This window comes from Nesoenas mayeri (genome assembly GCF_963082525.1).
Source record: "Nesoenas mayeri genome assembly, chromosome: 10".
Classification (NCBI taxonomy): Eukaryota; Metazoa; Chordata; class Aves; order Columbiformes; family Columbidae; genus Nesoenas; species Nesoenas mayeri.
Window position 1 is genome coordinate 19110330 of NC_137560.1, and position 22591 is coordinate 19132920.

The window sequence follows — 22591 nt, forward strand, 5'->3', positions numbered from 1 at the left end:
TCCTCAAGCAGCAGAGATAAAGGACCCATAGTCTGAGGTGCCTTCATGTGTCCTTTGATCAATATGACCACACTCAGAACAAGTTCTTCGGTCTTTTCAGGGTCCCTCCTTATTTCCAAAAACAGTGACTCATCTCAGCAATGCATGAAGCCCCGTTTTTGCTTGCAGTCTTTTTGCAGACTCTGCAACCACCCTGTGCTGCTTTGTACATAGTCTTGCCACTGCAGTAGAGGAACCTTTGCTGTTGTTTCTACCATCTGGAGCTCCTCCATGGAGCTGCCTCATCAACTCTCCATCTCTTCAACTTTTGTCTTTTTTTTATTAAGTAGGTTTTCTCATCTGCATATGCCTCTTAATTTTTTCTCACTCTTTTATTGGCCTTATGGCTCAGTGCCTTAATTTATTCATCATACAGTGTCTTTACACCACTGGTTTCTATAATTTATACTGTGTGCTGCCTGCATCCACTGCTTCCTTGTATTTAATTCTCTTCATTGTCTGGGAATACAGTCAGTATGAAAGGCAGCTTATGATATAAAGTTGTATTATATTGTACAGAGGTACAGCAGCATCTGCTACTATACATATAAATATTATAACTTAGCAACATTTCAATAAAACAAGTAATTTGGTCTACTTTAAAACAGAAAAAATATTTTGTGATAAGATGTATAAAATGAATTTCAAAACAGACCTTAGGTCCTGTATGAATGTGGGTTGATCTCCAGTACAAGGTTTATTAGCTCTTGGTTTTATATAAATATGTTTTTACGCGTGTGTCTGTATTTGTGCGTGTATGTATTTAGTTTGTACGTAATGCAGTATTGCTAAAAATCTCCATTCTTAGAGGTCTGTGATCAAAGGAACCCTCTGCTTTCTTTTTTCTCCCTCTGGATCGTGTTTTTGACGGTTCTGAAATGGGAGGTCTCACCAGGAGAGCTTTGCAGCTGGCTGTCCTGGGTCACAGGAGTGCAGGTGTTGTTTCCATCCACTCATGTGCTGGCAGTTTGCTGTGGGCACAACACCTGAGCTACTCGGAACCAAAGCTACTGTTCTCCCTTTGCAGGTAATCTGAAATCCTCACGATAGAGGACGTATTTGAGAAATGCATCTCAAAAAACCCCCCAAGTACCTGTGGCTTTGTTCAATTCAGAATTACATTCAAAATTTGATTTGCAGAATGCTGAGCAGTCAAATAACACTGCTAATACTTTTCTGACCTCCTAGCTGTACCCTCCTGGGACTGAAAGTCTGCACCTTTTCAAGCCTCTGAAAGCTCATAGGTCTTCCAACACCTGTGGGATTGCACAACTTGGGAATGCTTGACTTTGACCTGGTGGGTACCTGCTGCCCCCAGGGCTGTGAGGACTTTCTGGGACCAATCCCTGCGCCAAAGCTGAGTGTGGTTTGTGCTCACGGCCAGCAGTAGGATTCTCTCCCAGCATTATCCCACAATGGCAATCCCAAAGGCTTGTGGGTATGGCTAAACATGACTTTATTTTAATGATGAAACCAGTATTGTAGATTCTGGGCTTTTCACTTATTTAATTTGGTGTTCGCTGTCCAAGCTGTTGCTGTAAGAACTTCCTTCATGAGCTGAACTAGAATAACAAGAGACAACTATTTAAAGGAAGTAATTTAAACATGAGGATGCTGGTAATAAAAATAGTTAATCTGTGCAACAATATTACATTTGCCATTGTATTTGATTACTAATGGATACAGAGTATTCATCTTGGCAACAAGCAGAGAAGGGGAGGAAAAGAAATTTCATATTAAATCAACTAAATGATGAAGTGTGTCAGCAGAGGCTGTTTTAGTGTTCAGAATGCAAAATGTAGGGCTCATAACCGTGAAATTTACTGTACCTTTTATAAACATATTTTGATCGTAAATGTGTGTGAGAGAGATAAAAATGCTTAGTTTTTAGGTCAAGATGGACAGCTAATTTTTTAAAAACCATGACATTAATGGCTGGAACTGTAATGGCCCTGTTATTCAATCTTGAAAAAGTTTGCTTACAGTTCACTTCTAATGGCTCATACCATTATCAAATGACTGATAGTCATTGCAAGCATTTTAGCAGCTTTCAGATCTGTTATATTTTTAATTAAATTGGCTGTGAATTGCATAAGTAGCAAAGATTGACAAAGTAGCACTCAGTGCAGCATCGCTATTTCTTAGCGTAGCTGTCACAGGACATTCGTGGTCTTGATTTCTTTAAACGCTTTATAGGTTGTTTGGTGTGTTTGTTTGTTGGTGTTTATTTTGTTTTGGTTTTTTAATCTGTATGAGATACGTTGACTTGGAACAGTAGGTAAACAGCTCTGGAGAGCAGGATGGGGTGTTGCACAAATACTCCTGAGCCGCTTTGATGGAAGCGGCCGGGTTTAGAGTGCATGGGGCTGTCTGACCTGCGTGCTGCCGGCAGAGGCACAGTGGCTGTGGCCTTGTGGAGAATGTGGTCTCTGTGCTTAGGGCTAAAGGACTTGTGTGTAGTGCACATGTCCATGCTAATGCCATGCCCTACTTTCTAGCTGGAAGATGTCACTAAGGTCTCTTGAGCTGTCAAATGTGTTATTGGAACAACATCCATGGTCCCCCTAAGGAATTGCAGATGTCCGTTAACCACCTGTAGGCTGGTACTGTGAAAGCTGCTTGCTTGCAGAAAGACGGATGAAAAATTAGAGGCTTTACCCTATCTTCTGGTGCCATCATTTATTTTAAAATACGTTCCTGCGAACAGTGCCTTTGCTGTCGTTGCCTCTTTATGATTCTTTCTGCTAAGCGCCTCTTCCAGTTCCAAACTGCCAGAGCAACACTGCAAACATAAGACAATGTGGCTCTTTTTATGTTAGTTTTGAATGCGATGTTGCAAATCAGCCTATCTTTGACCAAACCAGCTCAGCCTGCCCCAAAACAAGCAATAGCCGTGCTACCATGTATTAAACATACGGTTAAGCGGGGCTTCATGCAGCCTCTTTGCAGTCTAGAGGCTTTGTTTAGAGCTGAGCTGTCCATGCTGTTGAACTGCATCCACTGCTGTATCTGAACCCATCCTCACGTGTTCCTGGAGACCCTCCTCTCCCTTCCAGGGTGGACCTACACCCTTTTTTTCATTTCTGTCCACCCACACACTTGCTATTTGAGTTTCTGCTGTTACTCATCCCTTCGACCTAGTGTCAGTTGACACCCACAGTGAGGGTTTGATCAAAGAAACATGATATTTTCCCTACATGCTTAGCAGACACTTGACCTGATTCTCTGCTTGCTCTGGGTCGGGTAGGGGGGTAAAAGGCACTTGTTCCCCAGTGAAGTGCTCTCCAGTGGCTCAGCCCAGAAAGAAAAGCACTGGGGGATGCTCTTCAAAGAGCTACTGTCTCTCAGCTTTAAAGCATCACCTGTCAACCCCAGGCCTGGCTCAGAACAGCAATGAAGCGCTGGAAAATTCAGGCATATGCAAACTTGTATGTCTTTGAAGAATACAGGCATTTTAATCTAAATTCAGCGTCTACAAAGGTTGGCTTCAGCCAGTGGGGTCAGAACACTCCCTACTTCAGAAAGGTGGCAGTTTGTGCTTAAATGGATTAGCAGCTATCCATATCCTCTTGTTAGCGTTGCAATTACACATTAGTACAACATAAAAGCTTGGTATAATTGTGCTGGAAATGAAAAAATATCTCGTTATGTTGCACATTTCACAGCCACATTAGACTTGCAGAGCATTGTGGCAATGATTACTTTTTGCTGAGGGGCAAAGAAAAAGATAAATGACTTCTAAATCACCACATGACTCAGCCTGCAAGTTCTGAGTTTATTTGCAAGACATTTATCTCCTTGTATACTTACTAGGAAAAAAAAAAAATTATCATTTAATTAATAAACTTAATAGCCTGAGTTATTGTGATCAATAAAAAATAGTATGAGAGAACAGGGCCTGATGCAATGAAATATTGAGTCGTCTGCAGACGAACCCGTGATTTTCTTTAAAACTGATCATGCTTCTGCTTAGTTAGTTAGAGGAGGCTGCATGGTAAGATGCATTGCTCTGCTGAAAATCAAACTGATAGGCCAGCCTGAACAAAAAAATTGAAGCAGCTCCTTGTGCCTTGGAACAATTTCCCCTGTATGTTTTCTCTGTATGACCTTTCAAGTTTTTTTTCCCCTGCTGGCACTGAGACACTGAACTCACTTCCACTGAAGCCAATGGGTGTTTTTCCACTGACTGCAGCAGACCCTGGCTGGGTTGAATTCTGCAGCCGATGGGGCCTGACTCGCTGCCTGCGCCTGTTGTGACATTAGATCAAAGCCCCATTACAGCTCTGCAAATCCACAGTCACCACGCTGGCTCCAGGGCTTATCCTGGATAATGCAGAATAACCAACAGCAAGATGTGCCCCAGTCTCCCATTACCAGCAGCTCAAATGAGAACAGCGGCGGCTGCCTGGCAGGATGGGTTTGTTTGCTTTATCTGCAGCTCTGTGATGGGCCCAGTTATGTTTTCACCTTTAGCCAAGGGCTCATCTAATGCACAAGTGGTTGCAGGGGGAAATATGCAAATGTATTATTTTTTTTTCATTGAACCTGTACTAATAACGTGTCATTAAAGGGCTATGGATATTCGGTACTTTCTTTGTAGATGTGCAGAAAGAGCAGGAATTTTTCATCTCGGTTTGCATGGCAGCTTTACAGTGGCAGATAGAAATGGAAGCAATCCACCTCTTCTCACAGACAAATGCATCAATTAGCTCCACGTGTCATTTCTAACATCAGGGTTAAATGGTGTATGGGATTTTAATTTGAATATGCTTTTGAAACAGTCTGTTAGAAGAAACAGTGTTGTGGACACCATGACTTTATTCTGAACTGGTTCTCAGTTCATGCTTCCCACGTTGGCAATCCCAGGCCCCTCTCACAGTCGTCCTCTCACCATTGTTGGATGAGGTATGTCCCTCAGTCGTGCTAGGTGCTGCACAGCATCTGGTTGGGCATCAAATTAAGTTGAAAGTGAGAGAAAACACAAAGCAGGAAGGGAAGATGCTCAAGGGAAGCAAAGGATGGCCAGGATGGTGATGTAGCTCCTTCAAGAGCAGCAGATCATGGTCCTGGCCTCATTGTAGGTGTGCCTGAAGCTGAGTATCTGGAGCATAAAGGAGCCATCTCCCCACTTTCCCTGGAGCCTGTGCTTTTATTCCCTTTTATTCCCACACTGCCTCTTTTTGAAGCTCCAAAGTGAGATGGAAATACTAGAGTAGGTATTGTTCACCTAATTTTTTCACAAATTCAATTGCCAATTATGATCTACTCCTAATTTATTCTGTGTTAATCATGATTCTGAGTTTATGTGCAAAGCTATCTTGTTCAGATGAATGCAGGCTCCTCCTTTTCCGTGCTGTTTTTATCAAGAACGATTGCTACAGGTTTCTGGACTATTGTGTGAAATCTCACGTTTTCCTGTGTCGAGCTCACGGTTATGGAAGACCTGCAGACCCCAATTATCACAGTGGGTCAAGGGACATGCTAGTGGATAAGAAAGATGCTTATGAGTAAACACTGTAAGATGTGGCCCTCCCTTGCTATGTCTCCTTTTACCCTTTAAGTGCCATGCATATTTGCTATGTTGGCACACCAGAATACTATAAATAATACTACGCGTTCATTAGCCACAATTGACATGTTTTAGTGGAGAAACTTCTGAAGATGCAAAGAAGAGATGCTAAGAATGAAGTGGGGCTTTTTTCCTAAAGTTTTCAGAATGTTTGATTTTGAACTAGCAGATAACATTTTTATGAAGAATTTCAACTAATTTGTCATAATTTTTCCTTCGTTTCAATCCAGCTCTGCATGCAGTTTTCTGACTCACACTATGACATGATTTCTTGTTCTGTACTGTGCTTACTGACATATTATGTGGAGCATTCAAATGTCTTCACTTGATCACTGTAATTAAAGCAGGAGTCCTTACTGTCAAATGTGGACCATGAGCAGCACACAGCCAGCTATGCTTCTTGGGCTCAGAAGGGTTTTTTAATTATATATATGCCTACTGGTATTCAGTGCAATCCCATTTTAGCATTTAAGCAAGTGATCAGCTTAAGTGAGATCTTAAGCATATGCTCAGTATTAAGAGAGATCTTAAATGCCCTGCTGAATGGGAACGTGAATCAACTTCTGATTTACTGTTAAAATTGTTATCTAGAGAAAATGTCCTTCCTTCCTACAATCTTATTAGATGAATTGGAGATAATAGCCTTTTCTTCCTGGTGCCAAAATCACTGCAAGATCTGTCTTTGCATGGTAAGCAAAGGCTTAGCGCAGCAAGCTGGTACAAACTATTTTTCTTTCTTTAGCTTATTCTCAGCCCTTCCCTCTCCCTTTATTAAGGAATGAATATGAGATGCTTCACAATGTTAATTTTCAGGAGGCTTTTTAGTTGTGAACGTGGATGATTTTTTTTGCTATAATGGATTTATCAGAATTTTAATGATGCCCCAGAACCCCAGAGATGAGTTGGAAGGATAGAAATTCTAGACAGCCATAGTTCCTAACACAGTATTTTTAGCTTTCCTAATGCTCCTAAGGCTCTCTCCTGTAATGTCTCCAGCTGCCTGGCACTGATGTCTCAAGCAAACCTTTTTTTAAAAAGGAAATAAGTTGGCCCCAGCTGGGCTCCTAAGTCATGAGAAGGTGCAGAGAGATGTTTGGAGGGTGCATCTGCTCAGGTGCAGCACCATGCGAAGGTTTGGCCCTGGATGCTTGATGTAAAGAATTTCTCTGTGACTTGGCTGAGCAGACATTTGAGGCATTCAAGACCTGCCTGGACACCTTCCTGTGTAACCTCATCTGGGTGTTCCTGCGCCGGTGGGGGGATTGGACTGGATGAGCTTTTGAGGTCCCTTCCAGCCCCTGACATTCTGTGATTCTGTGACCAGAGCCATTCCAGGAGCCCAGCGACATTTCACAAAGAAGAGCACGGGTAAAATCAGGCTTGAAACAGGTTTTGAAATAAGAACAGATTCATGCATAAATGCAGTGTGGTAGTGGTTATAAATGGAAGTAGTGGAAACAGGAAGATCGCAAAGACTTTATTTTTAACTACTGTTTAGATTTTCCAAAGTGTAGTGTGCTATAAAAAACAAAGGGCTAGTAAAAATTCAGGTAAGGGCAAAATCTTACAATAATCAGTATTCCCTGTGAGTAGATCAAGTACTAGAGAGAAATGGTGTGATAAGAAAAAAAAACTTGTTCCACCTAGAAGTGTTAGTTTAGAATGTTAGAAAAAAATTAAGAAGTTATTGATTATTAATGTATGTTCTCCTCTTACCAGCTTATTCAATATTTTTTAAGCTTCCAGAATTTGCTATGGGGTGCCTCAATTTGAGTGGCAGTAGTGAAAGGTTTAAGCTCTGTAGCGTGCTGGTTGCTCTGCCAGCAAAGTAAACAGCATTTTAGATAAGATTGGGGCTTACAGCTTTGCTTAATGAGAATGTAGTCTTTCAGGGCACGGACTTGCTCATGTAGCCAAATAGGCCATGCATATCCCTATTTGTTTTAAAAACTAATATACAAAATAAACTCTATCTATGTAGCTATATGTGCAAGTTATATTATGCCTGTGTCCCTATCTGCATAACTTCATTATAGCGTTACTCAGTAGCTCAGAGAAGTGACAGTGAAGCTCTGTGGCATCACGTGGGTGCGTCAGATGGAGAAGACAATCTAACAGTCCTTATACGAGGACTCGTGTGCTGTATCCCCACATCTCCACTGATCATGCTCTCCTCCACAGTGAGCTCTAGATGCACAGCACAAAATGCGTAGCTCTAAACTGAGGTTCACATCAGTAGGGAATATAACACAGGAATTTGTACTGTGTGATATTTTATGATAAAATTAAATAGGATGCTTGTAAGACGAAAAACAGCTATGCCATATTGCTGCGTGGTTGCTGTTATCTACACGTGTGTTCATTTTTCCTAATGCTAAAATAATGCTGCAAACATGCAGTGAGAAGGAAAATAACATCAGATTTATAATCTGTTTGAGAATGTTGCTCCTTTTACCATGGTGCGAAGAAGAGCTTCCTCACCATGTTTCCCCATTAAAGCAAGAGTTATACTAAATGGTGCTGTCTTTTTATACAGTTCACAGAGAAAAAACAAGGGAAGCAGAAAGAAAGAGGTCCAGCAGTTGCTATGCAGATGGAGAAGCCATTAACCAGCCTCAACATCTCTATGAGGCATTTAATAACTCTTTGAGATCAGGCAGTTAGATATCTGGCGCTCTACCCATGCTACATAATGCACAAGGTGTATTACACAAAAGTGTTCTTTATTTTACAATAGCTATTTGTGTCATTGTAATTGCATAGTGGCCAGTAAGGCAGAGAGTTCTCCCAGGCCTATCAACAAATCTGCACTTTCCCTTTTTCTTTTTTTTTTAAATTCAGATAGTTAGTTATATGGATTGAGTTTTCTCTCCTAATATAAAATATTCAACCAAAAAAAATAGTTTAAAAAACCTAGCATTGGAAAATGTAAACCCAAACTTTAAAATTTGCTAATTGTAAGCCTCTTTGTCTTTGGAGAGCTGCATAGCAGATCATTTCCAAGTATTTATTATGTGAAAAATGCAGGACCTTTTTGGTTCATACATATATCGAAGAGATGCAAAGCCAATATAAAAGGAATTTTAATTGGTTTGAGATAGTAGCAGGAAATTATTTTCCTTCATTTGTAGAATCAAAGAAAAATTAAGGTATCTCAGCTATTAAATCTGGGAAAGTAGTACATATTTCAGTACTGCAGTTATTCATGTGTAAAATACAGAAAAACGTTAATTGAGGTAGGCTTGTGAAGTGAAATTAGTTGCAAGTGAACTGTAGATGAGCAGAGGAATTCTTAGGATGTTGCACCTCAGCCATACTTTGAGGTTAATTCATTAAAGATAATTGGAATGTTAAATAGTTTCCTATAAGGAATCGCTGCTACAGTGGTCTAACACTTTTAGTCTGATTTAATCAAATTCTAATTACTGATATTCAGATTTATGTTATGCTTATTTATGTGCTGGCCACCCTGATCACCTCTTTGACTGCTGGCAATCTTCTCTGTCAAGGGTGACAGCCCTTCTGTCACCTGGAAATAAGGGCTTGAATGAGGGGACTTCAGCAAGAGGAACTGTCTGTTCCTGTCCTCATATCCATAAAGTCTGTGTTAAAAATAGGAGCAGTTGAGCAGTCTTTCAGTATGTCATAGCTGATTAAATCCTCACCAATAACTCTAGACTAAATGCAAAGTTTGTGGTATCGTTCTCTGAGTGGGGCTGACAACACTTGGGTACCACTGTACCCAAAAGTCAAGCAAATGGACATTTGGCATGGATGAAACATCAGTGTATTTGCAGCTCAAATACCCAAATTGTGGTCTGGGTACTTTTGGGACCTGAAAGTGGCTTGTTGGACTCAAATCCATGGTCCTTGAGGGCAGGGAGAGGAGGTCTGGTCTTCCCAACTCTGCCCCATCTCCCACCAGGCAGAGACCATTCGATGTGGTTAATTAGACTACTAACAGGAGGGCAAACCAGACAATGCAGGATGTGTTCTCCATCATAAAGGCAGAACACCAAAGCAACTTGGACGGAAGTGAAAATAAATGTTATTTTACATCAGAGAGCCAAATGAAAATCTATAGCCTGTTACTGATTTCTTTTGCTTTCCTTTATTTATTGCTGTGACATAACCATCCTCTGCATCTATTTACTCTTACTTGGGGTCTCAGGCTTACATATTTCATTTGCCCAGATGGCCTGCATCGCTCTGTGAAGGATGATCTTTCTGTACCAAAAAGGTATGTGTGCGAGGTCCCATGCATGTTATCACTTATTTATTGTCTCCCTGGCGGCATGCTGTCGCAAACAGGCATATAATTAGAATAGCTCAGGCTGGAGACCTGTGGAAAGTATAAGTACTTTGATAATTGGTCAGTAAATGCTGTAGCTTGGCGCTTGGACCCTCAACGATTTCTGCTCTCAAAAGCTCAAGTTTCTTCAGTAACATATTTATCTTTTATTCTTATACAAAGAGGAAATCCTTGCATTTTGGATCTGCTCTCATTTGTGTTGGCTTACTTGATGACTTGTTATTAGAAACAGCCTGCTTTTGCTTTTAGAGAAGCTTCCAGTCATTTAATCAGAACAGCAGTGTCTCTTCTTGCATTCCCACCCTGACCAAAAAGAGAAAAAGCAAAAAATGAAAAGTAAGAATAGGGGAAAAAACAGCTAAGCCAACAGCATAATCTGCAAGTTCTGTGCGTCCTGTTATGATATCTGAAACATAATTATCAAGCTTAAGTTAATTAGACTAATGCTTAGAAAATCTGGCATGGCAGATTGTGGTAAGTAATTATATATACCGATTAAAAGATGTAATACACAGTGAGCAAAAGCAAAATGAAAACTCCATTTGATACAGCCAGTGAGCATAGACAATTAAGAAGTCAAGTAGATGAGCACTGACAAAGATACTGAACTTTGTGGAAGATGATGGGCAAGATGCCAGTTTTCCGATGGAACAGATTTTGCCATAGTACCAGTCAAACTTTTGTTTTCTGAAAATCTGTGCTGCTGTTTCCTAACTGAAATATATGAAGGGCCACTTGCTTTTTGCTTTAGGATTAGCTGACATGAATACAAGGGTATGTGCAAACAAGAATGTGACATGAGAGTACTAGTTTACATATATATAGAAGTTGTGTAAATGGCTTGTCTTAAAAGCAATTCACAAGATGTCATACGAGAAATAAAGCTGTGAAGACAGTGTCTTCTGCAATTAAATGTAATGTAATAATGCTTATGGGTCAGAATGAATGAGGAGAGCTTGTGTGCCTTTGTACACCTCAGTACGTGCACAGGCTCAACCCTGGAAACAGGCTGAGAACATGATATTTTTTGTGAATTTTGCTTGAAGGCTACTTTAAAAAAAAGAGTTAAAGAAAGGAGAGTAAAATGTAGCAGTAGATCTTTTGTAGAAGTTCTGCTTGCAAGGTACCCTGCTCTGACTGTGGATTGTGTCTAAATGAATCAAATTATTTTGCAAGTCCTCCACAAAGTGTGTGACTGTACAACCTGTTTCCCAATAACTCCCTCCTGAAGAATGAGTGGGAAACCTGCAAATTCCTAGTCTGGCAAATTGAGATGAAGCAAGCCCATGCTAGATCCATTCTCATTAATCCACAAGTATTTGACTGAGCGTGTGGAGTAATGTACAACCTCTTCTTGGCTGAGCCACGTGTTTTATTCATATCTGCTGGAAATTGCTTTCATTTCTGTTGATCTCATTGTTTCCTAAGGCATGAACGAACTGATTGAACTGAAAGCAAACAATATTACTTTATATCTCTGAAAACTGGGAATGTTTGGGTTGCTTTTCCCATCTTTGTACCCTTCACACCCTCCATCCCCCCATGTTCTTGTGCTCACTCTATCAGTGCAGTGTAGGATTTTCTGTCCCTCTGAGTTACGGTGAGAGAAGGTGCTGTTCTGCTGCCAGGGCATCCTCACTGCCATAGAACTAGAAGAAAGATTTTAAACAAAAAAGTTCCAGTGACTTTTCCAGATGAATAATTCTGTGCTCATTAGTTCTATCCAAAAGCAATGATACTGAAGTCTACGTATTAAATAATAATTGTTATGCAAATGCGATCAATTCGTGATTACTGTATAGAAATGTGGGGATGTCTGGGAGGATGTAGCATGGGCAATGGCAACTGTTTTTTTCCTAGGTAGTTTAATAAGATTTTCAATGTATTTTCATCAAAACCACCTTCCTTCTAGAAGAAGCTATCAGCCTTAATTAATGCAACTTGTATCCAGCTAAAATTAATTCTCCCCAAACTGACAGTCCCTCCACTGAAATTAATTGCAGAATATTATATTTCTTCAGTTTGGGCATAATGTGGGTACAACTGTGGTCTTATTCCCCAGAGAAAGAATTTGAACAGGACACCAACACTGCAGCTTGGAAGAGGAGCAAATAGATTCTTTCTCCTCCTCGCAGTGAAGGCAGCCTGTACCCCCCACCCCCCAAAAAATGCCAGTGTTATCCTAGTCTGTGTTTCGCCAAGTAACTAAGGGCTCCTGTATTGAACCCCTGCACTGTGACTTGGTGTTCACGTTTGATTTAGTGTATGAGTTAAGAGGTTCATCTGAGGGATGAAGGAATCTACCCAGACAGTACCAAACTTCGTCGCTTTCCCTCCTCTTCCCTTGTCTGGGTCTTTCTGCTAACGTTGGGAAGGCAGCGCAGGCAGCTCTGACACCTTATGCGTCCATCATCCCAAACAGAATCTTGGGCTATTCTCTGCTATGGGCAACATATCTTTGTGAAGTTTGTACAGTAGGAAAAAAAATAGATTGGGCAAAACCCCATGTGATGTCCCTTAAGAGAACTTCCCACGTAAGTTTTATTGCATTATTAACTGACTGGAAAACTGGAAGAAGTTATTGACCATCTGAAATCTCCAATTCTGCTCCCATGTCTGGGTCTGGTGCCATATACGGCCATCATAACATCAAGAAGTGTGAGCCTCTGCTAGGTTTTATAAATATTCTAGAAATTGAAGATATTTTTCTCCCTTTACTGCTACTTTAAGAGATGAATTTGCAGACTCTGGGGCATTTGCCCTTGACAAAGCTTGTCTGGTTCTTATGCCACTAGGTCAGTGGAATATCAATAGATTCTTAATGCAGTCTGTCTTTTAGAGTTTCTTTCATTTCTCAGAACAAGAGTAAATGTCATTCATATTGGCAGGTTATAATGGGAACATTGAGATACTGATTTTAAAAATATACACAGCTTCTTTTAAATAGTCTTGGACTCCCTCTCGTGTGTCTTCAGTGTGTCTATAGCAATTACAAGGTTAGATATCCCTTAAGATGCTAGAAAAGGTCATTTTGTTGTCTTTTCTACCCCATGCCTCAGTGAAATATTCATGGTATGGCTCAGGTATTGGGTTTAATGTTTCGTTGCATCACCATCTGTTTTGTTGTTGTCTTTTCCCTTGGTGGAGGGTGAGGGAGCATGGAGGCAGCAGTGAGGGATGCTGGCATATGATATGAAAGATGAGCACTGAATCTGCAGAAACAGAGTAGCTCCTCTGATCTGAGCTATTTTCCTTTTAACATTAAAAGTCTTTCTGGTGAAAATCTGCCATTCTGCATGTAGATCATCAGTGGCAGACAGTCTCTGTGACGCCTCAAAGGCTATGGAGCCACATTAAAGTAGGCTTTTATATGATATGTAAAGTTCATTCATATAACTTAGCACAAGCATTGAAATAAAGCTCCTCACTGAGACAAATGGCATTAACAAGTTCCAAGGGCGTATTCAGCAGAGTTTTCCAGGGGATTGCGGTGGCAAGGGACAGCACAGAAGAGCTAAACCTACAGGGCGGGTCACGGCACCAGGAGGGTTTTGCTGCAGGTGCCCAAGTCCCTAGGCCACAGCCAGGCACAACTTCCCAGCTCATGGTGACACCTTGAGCTTGACATCTTGGCCACCAGACCTGTGGACAGCCCCAGTGACACAGAGATGTAAGATGGAGAGCACCTTGCAGGAGGGGTAGAGTTGCTTTCTCTACAGTGGGTTTCTCACAGATGAGTTTTAAGCTCCTTTGTGACTTTATTTTTACTATAATGAGGGTGTTTGGCCCATAATGTTTCACCAGGATTTTTCAAATCCTTTTTGATCATCTTGCTCTTTTTCAGCATTTCCCTCTTACTGCTGTTGATTTAAATGTCATGACATTTTAAACATGACTTATTATAACAAAACAGTATATAAAACAATATGCTGCATAATAAATGCAGCCGTATTTTTCAGAGTGAATGTTAAACGAGAGCAATTTATTCCTCAACCTATTTTAGTACCTACTTACTAGAGGGTATTGGCTGCTTAAATCCTGGGGAGGCAATCTCAGAGGCGAGGTAGCATTTTGTGTGCAAGGCTGAAAGCTAAAGAAGTATTTGAGGGACGGCGGGGGGAAAGGGCCATGCTGGGGATGCAGCTTCATCCAGGAGCGCCGTGATCCCGAGGACTATGCAGAAGGCAGAGAGGACCATCCTGGGAAGGTCTGTTGGCGGGTGAGGGTTCCCCTGAGGAGCACACACAAAAGCAGGCTTTGAAACCCCAGTGGTTTGCCTCAAGCTTGCAGTATGTGTCATTTTAGACATCTGAAGTCTCCTTAAAATCCTCCTACAGTTAGCGGAGACAGTGACTCAGAGTATGAGTTTCCCCAGGACACGCTGACAGAATGTTTTCTTCTTCATTTCAAAAAGTGTTGGTAGGGGTGGGGACTTGTTTAATAGGAATAAGCTAATTCTCCAGAGAATTAAAAAAATCTACTCGGGCCATTGTGGGCTCATCCTGCAGCTCCCAGAGATGTGATGAGGAGGGTGAAGATCACCCCGGGAGATGGGGACATGCTTGTGTCCCCCGGGCACTAAACCAGCTCTGTGCTGATGCCGTGGGACCTGCAGCTGATACCCTTTGGGATGGCAGAAAAATACGGAGAAAACAAATAAACCGAATCAACCTCCCTCACACAAATGTGTCTTCCTTGGCATGTCATAAATCTTATTGAGTGTGCTCAGGGTACGGCAAATATTTGTCTAAAGTTAAGAAGATTAGCAGGGGAAGTTCTGACTTTGGCTCCCGACGCAGGGAGTTTCAGAATTTACATCAGCCCGATATGGGTGCCTGGAGGTTATCGCTGCTCTTGGAGGGGGACAAGCACATCGCTCTGCAGCTCTGACCTTTTGGGTAAAGGCTTTCAGTCAAGTAATACATGCACCTGCATGAAATTTTTGAATCACTGGCTCTATCCTTGATTAAAATGCTTTTTCTTGATTAAAAATAGCCTTTTTCTAAATGAGTAACGTTGTGTGGCAGGCTGTGCACACGGGGATAACGTTTCCTCCAATATCATCACACTGATGACATTGCCATTTCTTACCCAGGTCTCTGTGCAACACATTTTCTCATGTAGGCTGCCCTCTCTTGCAGAAACTATTAGGAATTTCCCCATGTCCATCTACCTTTCTCAGGTGAGGAAGGCTGCAGAGGTGTTTATAACATTATTTGCCAACTGGGAGGATAATGGGCATGGCGCAAATATATCTGAACACACTTATAGATTCTCTCCTGGATTCGTATCAGGTTGTAAATAGCAATCCTCCAAGTCTTTGGCAGGACTTCTTACCCCAGTGGGTATTCCTTCAAGTATCTCCTTTGTAATGTACTCACTTTCCAATAATTTTTATCTCAGTTGGAGCCAAACTGGAAGTCTGTCAAGAGATTGAGCTCTTTAGAGTGCAATCTACATATTTCACTGAATGCCAAATGTGTTTTCTATACAACCGTTGTGCTGCTTGTGGGCTTACTTGTCTTTTATACTTTCAAAAGCAAATTTCTTAGGATGCCTTTTATATTTATTCTTTTTTTTTGTATCATTTTTGTGTGCAGAATGGTTAGAAAGTAGCGTTTGCAGAGTTTATTTTAGCAAAGCACTTAAACACATATGCTTAAGGGTTTTACTTGACCTTTATGTGTGTTTCCACAAAGTTAAAAAGGGTGCAGTTATTCATGTGTCCATGTGAAGTGTGAGGTTCGTGTCTTTCCTCAAAGCACAACAATAAAACTGAAAAAATATCTTTAAAACACAGCTTTGGTAAACTGAGATTTCTAATGGAATATATGCTTTGCAGCAATAATATCAGCAGCTGTGAGGTAGCAGAGTATTTCATGGAGAAGTGATGAAACAACTGGAGAAAGAATTTTCTAGTAAATAGTTAAAAAATTGTGTCACATATAGAATGCAGGCAACTTGATTTTCTTCTCCATCTCCTTAAATAACCCAGATTTAATGCAGCAAGTAAAAACCACCCCAAATAAGGGGTTTCTGATTCATGAAAAGAGAGATATCGGTATGATATAGAATCTTAAGCAAAGTCAGCAGATGAGGAAATTATAGGATGTGGCGGGGGGGTTTTCTGCAGTGTTCACTGTAAATTAGAGCAATTAAATTACAGCAGTCTTGTAGCTGTAATTAAATATGGAGACAGGCCCAGAGATGCAGAGAGCGCTGAACTGCCCGGGCTGCTGTGGCTGTGAGCGATGGTAAAGGCGGCTGATCCTGCAGCATCATTTGCAGGGGGGATACCTGCCCCGCGCTGGGAGCTCCTGTCACAATTACACCCCGGTAGGTAAAATGAAATTTAGGGCCGTGTTGTGTCCAAGCAACAACGCAGAGCAGTTGCAGCATCCCTGAGAAGCTGCTTTGTGAAACCCCTGTGTGGTGTCCATTATGCTTCATTTTTTACATTGCTGGTCAAGTCAAGGCTTGAACCACAACTGAAGGCAAGTGGGCTGGAGGCAGGGACCGGCAGAGGAGCTGCCCACCAAAAAGCTCATGCACCCTTTGGGAAGACAGCACAGGGTGAGGACAGGGTAGCGGGAGGTACAGATAACAGCAGAAAATGTCACATTTAATTATGTTGTGGAGAGAACTGGAAATTGTCTTACTATGAGGATATAAGCAAAATATAAAGAGAAGCGTGAAAGGAAAGCAAGCACTGAGAGGAAAAAGCAAGAACAAGATCAGGGAGAAGAGGGCAAAGGAGACAATTTGGGAATTAAGTTGATGTAAAGGCAGTACAAGAGGAGGCAGAGATGGCTGGAAGTCATCACCAGAACCAGAGCGTCCTTAGTGTCACCAAAGGGCTAAGGAGCTATAGTCATCTCAGTTCTTGAGTTCTTACCTAATATCTGATTTTTTGGTTTTTTGTTAGCTGCTAGGTTTGGTGATATTAAACGTTATAATCACTGAAGCAGTTGAGTTCTGTTGTGCCGCAGCAGTTTGGCATAATTACTCTCCATAAGTATGATTTTTCTTTTAGTTAAACACATTGGAGGTCATAAACTTTTAACTATGAACAGTGAATATTCATGGGGAGTGAGAACAGTGCTAACTACCATAAAAGATTTTTTTCCTAATACTTTTGGCTAGTGCTTTATATTAGCACAGGTTGCTTTTCTGATGGTGTTATGGCATAAGCAGCAATATAGATGTTACTTCAAACAACAGCCAGTCCTAGACCCAGGTCCCCTCTACTCGGCTGCATTGTGAGTTCTGTGCTCCTCCACAAAGGGCAAGAAGGAGAGGTTCCCCAATGTGAATGTGTTATAAAACAATATTGCACTTCCCTTAAGAATTGCAGTGATAAAAACGTAGACCATTCTGCAGCACTAACAACTTTAATAAAATAACATAAAGCACAGCTGTCAGGTCTGCCAGCATCTCACACTGGGAGACGTGAGTGAGAAAATGAACTCTTTTCACAAGCAGAAATATTCAAAGAGCTCCACTGTTTACAAGTAATCAAGACTGACAGTCATAGATTATTGGTGGAAGAGCTTTTTCTGCTTGAGGTGAAAGAAGAGGATAATTTATCAGGAAGCCCAAGAAGTCAGACATCAGTAATGATCTGCTTGAGGAAGGGCATATCTTAGAAATACCGCATTTATTTGTACTGCAAGGCAAGAAGATGTACTAAGTTATAAACAAGAGTCGTAGTGCTTGAAGAATGTTGAGCAGATACAGTGTGTAATTTGCTGGGCAACTGTGATTAGAGAATTGACTAATATGCATCTCAGTGCTTATCCAGAATATTAAAAGAAAAAGTTAACATAATAGAGATTGTCTAAAAGAAATATTCATACTCTCTTACCCTAGCCTCTCCTTTCAGACTTATGTGAAGTACGCTAATCTGATTGCTTACCTTTTAATGCTTGTGCTTCTGAGACACTCCTGTCAATGGGTTCACATTTGGCTTCAGAGAATTTGGGGCTGAGCTTTGCAGTAGAAAATCCTGCCTGTCTGGAGTGGTGCTTTTGCATCACAGCTCTTGTGAAAACAGGACAAGTATTGGTAGTTTTAAAATGGTAACTAATTTGGAGTTCTACAGTTCCCAGCACCCGAGCCGTGTTCTGCACGAGGAATTGCTGTACAGATACCAAAAAGCACTGCTTCCTTCCTGGGGTACAGCCTGGAAGGGAAGGATTTGGTTAGACTAAGAAAATGAAGCTTGTATCAGTATAAAAATACAATGGAGATCCATCCCCTGTAGTTTGGTGTTCATTGTCTCTGTTTTTGCCAGGTTCACCCAAAGCTTTTATATATATATATATATATATATTTTTATTGTTGTTGTTGTTGTTATATATTCCTAATTCTTCTTTCATTTAGTGTGAGGATTGTATATATAATATGTCCACCTCAGTGTTTTGCAGTTTCTTCTAGAAGCATTCATGGCAAGAATGGCAACAGTTGTAGTTTAGGGCCCTTTGCAGAATATGGAAATAATGTCCCAGGAACTGTAGTAAAGGCAGCAAAAATATTTTGGAGAGGATGTGGATCAGTCAATCTCCAGTTCTATTCAGAATGTCCAGGAAAATCCAGGCCAAACACCCCTCACAGAAAATCACGTCAAGCAGATTACCTAGGGCTCTGGAGAAGATCTATTGTTTTTCTTTTCAGAGCTTGCAGAAGTCGAATTGTTGTGCATAAAGCATCACAGACTTCAAGCTAATGTGTGTTTGAATATCTCCGAGCAAGGATGTCAGCTCCGGTTCTCCAGCTTTTTCTGACTGGGGAAAAAGCAAGTGGAAATCACTAGTTTTCAGAGATGGATAGCTGGCACATAGAGTGATTTTCTTCCCCTTGCTTTGAGCAGAACCTTTGGGTTTTCTCATGGTACAGGAGAGTGTTGCTTCTCCTGTTTAATCCAAACTTTCAACAGCGTGTCAGGTAGTTGCAAAGTGCGCAGTTGGGACTTGCATATGCGTGTGAATATGAACACACTCCAAGCCACAAAGTCCCTTAGAAACAAGTATTGATTGCTACGCTTTTTTCCCACCGGAATTCTAAATCAATACAATTTAATACTGAAATATGTACGTTCTTCTTCCCTGAAAGCCTCCATTAATTTGTGGCATGCAGAATCTCTGAACTAGAGGTGGTATCAGCAGCCCTTAATTTATTTATCTTCCATTTATCGGTATTGTTGATCTTGAACCCGCATAATGTTTAGCATCCAGAACATCCTCTAGCAAGGTTATCCATGATTTAACATCTCTGCTTCAAAGTGGCTGTGTATACGGTTTGGCTTGTACTGGAGCATGAGGATGTGGGCAACAGGGAAGGGTAGGTAGCCATCAGAGACAGTTTTCCAAATCTCCACAGCAGTGGTTAGACAATATCAGAAACTAAGTGGCATTGGGGTGATAACTGCTTATTGCACTTCAGAAATTACCAACACAGTAAGAGGCTTGAACACAAAAGAATCCTGGGGTCCTGTTAGCAATTAGCAATTAGTCCTGTTAGACTTAGCAATTTTACACTGCTATAATATTCGTCTATAAGTCAGTTGAACAATGAACACATGGGCTGTGGCAGTGATTTAACATTGCAGTCGGGTTTTTGTCATAGCGTTCGTCAGCACTGCGGGCTGTGCACCAGAGTCAGGGCTGCTGAACTAGGTTGGTTTTCCTACTTGTTTCAGAATTGGTTCCTGCTCCCCATGTATCAGTTTTAACCTCAAGTCAAAGATTGATTATTTTTAAAGGTTAGCAGTTATGTAGCAAACAAAACCCTCTCCTTTGCCAGCTTTGAGAAGTCACCATGGTTTGCAACTTCACACCGTTTTGATTTAGGCAACAACAGCCATCTCAGGATATGCATCCTTATTAGTGGTAACTTCAGCTTCTTTGAACAGGGAAAATAAAAACTACAAGTCAAATCCCCACTTTACTGGTCTCCTCCTGAGCCAGCTCTCACCTGGGTTGCGCAAAAACAGGATAGCACAGGAGAACAGCAGCCAGATCCCATCACTAAAAGCACATCTTGCAGGTTAAAGAAGGAGACCTGGGGGAACAGGGGCTGCCCTCCCCTGCCTTCTGGCTGTTGCCTGCTGTATCTCCTCCTGAAGCTGGGTCGAATGAGCAAGACATCACTTTTTTAGAAAAGCAGCTCACACCTCCGACAGACAATTGATTTACCACCACTTGGCTCATCCCAGTGCATCCTCTTCAAGTGTCAGTGCCCGCAGTCCACAGCCAACACAGGATGCTGTGTGCTGTTTCCTATAACTCCCTCTCACTGCCAGCTCAGCTGTGGTACCTATACCCCATATAGGTGTGTACAGTTGGTGAGAGCAGGCACATGGATTCATGTTAACAGGGTATATACACTGTACCTGTTCCCAGCTTTTAAATCTTTGTCCATAATTCTGTAGCATTATTAGAAAATGGATTTATAACATACCTAGAGCTAATGTAACAATGAAGATTAGTCCTCTACTAGTCGAACAGTAATACACTTTAATTTGCCTACAGCTAGTGTATTGTATTGGCATGAAAGGAAATAGCTTTCTAACGCAGCTTCATCTGCTGAGCAGGAAGAAATCTGTGCTGCAGAATGTAAAATCACACAGGACTATAGCTGGCAGCAAAATTCAGAATAGGAGAAGCACAGCACAAATAAAACTATTTGTGAGTTGGATGTATGCTAACAATCCTAGTTTATTGCTAAACACGCCATATACAGTAACGCAGTTTGCTTGGCAGGTTTGATATTGCTTCATCTTTTTCATTGCTTCATCTTCTGTACTAAAATTTGTCCAGGAATAAAAGATGTAAATTCATTATTTTCCAACTTTGTTTGTGACATTAACAAAAAGTTGATATTATAATGTTCCTCAAAAGCACGAATGCTGTTAATACAACCTGTGCTATGCTCTGTACCTAGAGATGCACCGGAAATCTCAGTACATAAGTGGTTAATGCAAATGTTTCTGCTTTGTCATAAATGTAGTCTTCCTTTGATAAGTGGCAGACATTCTTTGAGTGGATATATGCATAAATAGTCACTCAAGTGCTGGCACACTGTATTTACTATAAAATAGAACCCCTGTCTTCTGGAGAGCAGCAAAACCAGCAGCTTCTCCTTTCTTCTGAAGAGGCAAAGGATGTATTTGAAATTGTCGTGTCTGGGATAATATCACTTAATACTTAATTGCATATAAGATAAAACTTCTGTGTGGGGGCATATTATGCAAGCTAGATGCAAAAATTGAATGTTTCACATACTTTTGATCTTTTTTTCCCCAATAAATACCAATGAAATATAGTTACGCTTAAAATAACAGGTTTTGTTTCTAGACTAGGGATGTGTCTCACTTTCAACAAGGGCAAGGAAGGACTAATAACATGCAGGCAGGGAAAACTTCTGAAAACTACTGGTATAAACTGCCAGTGGGAAACAGCTGCAACAGGGCCTTGTTATCACAATAGATCTTTGATGGGAACGGTGGCCCCATAGGCAGAGGAAAAGCCTGAAAGAAAATTGTACATGAATTACTGATAGGGTGTCCATGCAGCTTTTGCCTAGCTCGCTCCATGGATATAATGGGCACTTCAAAATGTCTGAGTGTGGTAGTTATCCTTATACCTACCAGCTTTGCATCAAAGCCTCACAAGGTATCTGACCATCACCTCACAAAGGTGAACTCTACCTATTGATCACCCTGCTACCGTGTGTTATCATCATAAAAAATCCATCAGAGCCAGTTAACTAGTGTTACCACTCTAAACCAGTAACCATCACCCTTCATCATGTTTTAATTGCCAGGTCCCTCCATCCCGTGGACACATGAAATCATTAGATTAGTTGCATGCAAGCTTGCCCCGAATTTGACAATAAAACTGAAAAAAAAATCAACTAATTGGTTTTTTTTTTCTTCTTCCTCCCTCAAAAAAGTTGCAACGACATGACAAGGAGGATTCCTTGGGCAAGTGGAGGACAGAAGAAGAAATGGCAGCTGAAGCGGCAATTCTGAAGAAGTATTTTCAGGAAAATTAGAGGTAATGATTTACACATTAACTTACTTCTGCAACAGCCAAAACTCTGTTCAATCCTCTATAGACTTCTTAAGGACAGAAGGAGAATATATACAATTGGGACAAAAGAAATAAAAGGTTTGTGTTGTTTCCAAAAGGACACAGCACTCCGACAGTGGCTGAAATAACATGCTCCTCCTTGAACAAATCAGCACCATCCTAGAGCATTTAGTTTCCAGAAAGCAAAAAATAATACATGTGGAAATCGGAATCATCAGCAGTTACTTAACAGGAACATCTAACCTAACATATCCTCCTTGTGTTTCTAGAACAGAAAATAGCCTTGGTACTGCTATGATGAGTTAAAAAACAGTGTCTGTGTAAACCCATATGCATACATGCATCTATACAGACAAAATCCCAGCAGAATTCAGTCTATAGAATGGATAAGCAAATGCTAACTTCATTTGGCAACTCTTAAATCATCTGATCACTTCAACTTTCAAAATTAAGCCTTCTGGAAAACTGCCTGTTCTGCTAAATTTTCCATTGGCCCTAAAAAGAAAAAGAAAAAAGATTTGCAGGGAGAAATAGGAAAGAGAAAACTTTGGCAAACACGAACACTGGTGCTTTAGAAAT

At 40.9% G+C, this 22591-nt stretch overlaps 1 protein-coding gene across 1 annotated transcript in view; it reads left to right on the top strand.

The window, feature by feature from the left end:
* Window positions 1-21974, top strand: part of FHIT (fragile histidine triad diadenosine triphosphatase) — a gene marked incomplete at its 3' end in the record, with an annotated part of 421401 nt that extends 399427 nt beyond the window's left edge. The window contains exon 6 of the mRNA XM_080350804.1: window positions 21873-21974. Within this exon, the coding sequence (XP_080206930.1) occupies window positions 21873-21974 (102 nt within the window). The remainder of the gene's footprint in view (window positions 1-21872) is intronic.
* Between the last annotated feature and the right edge of the window lie 617 nt (window positions 21975-22591).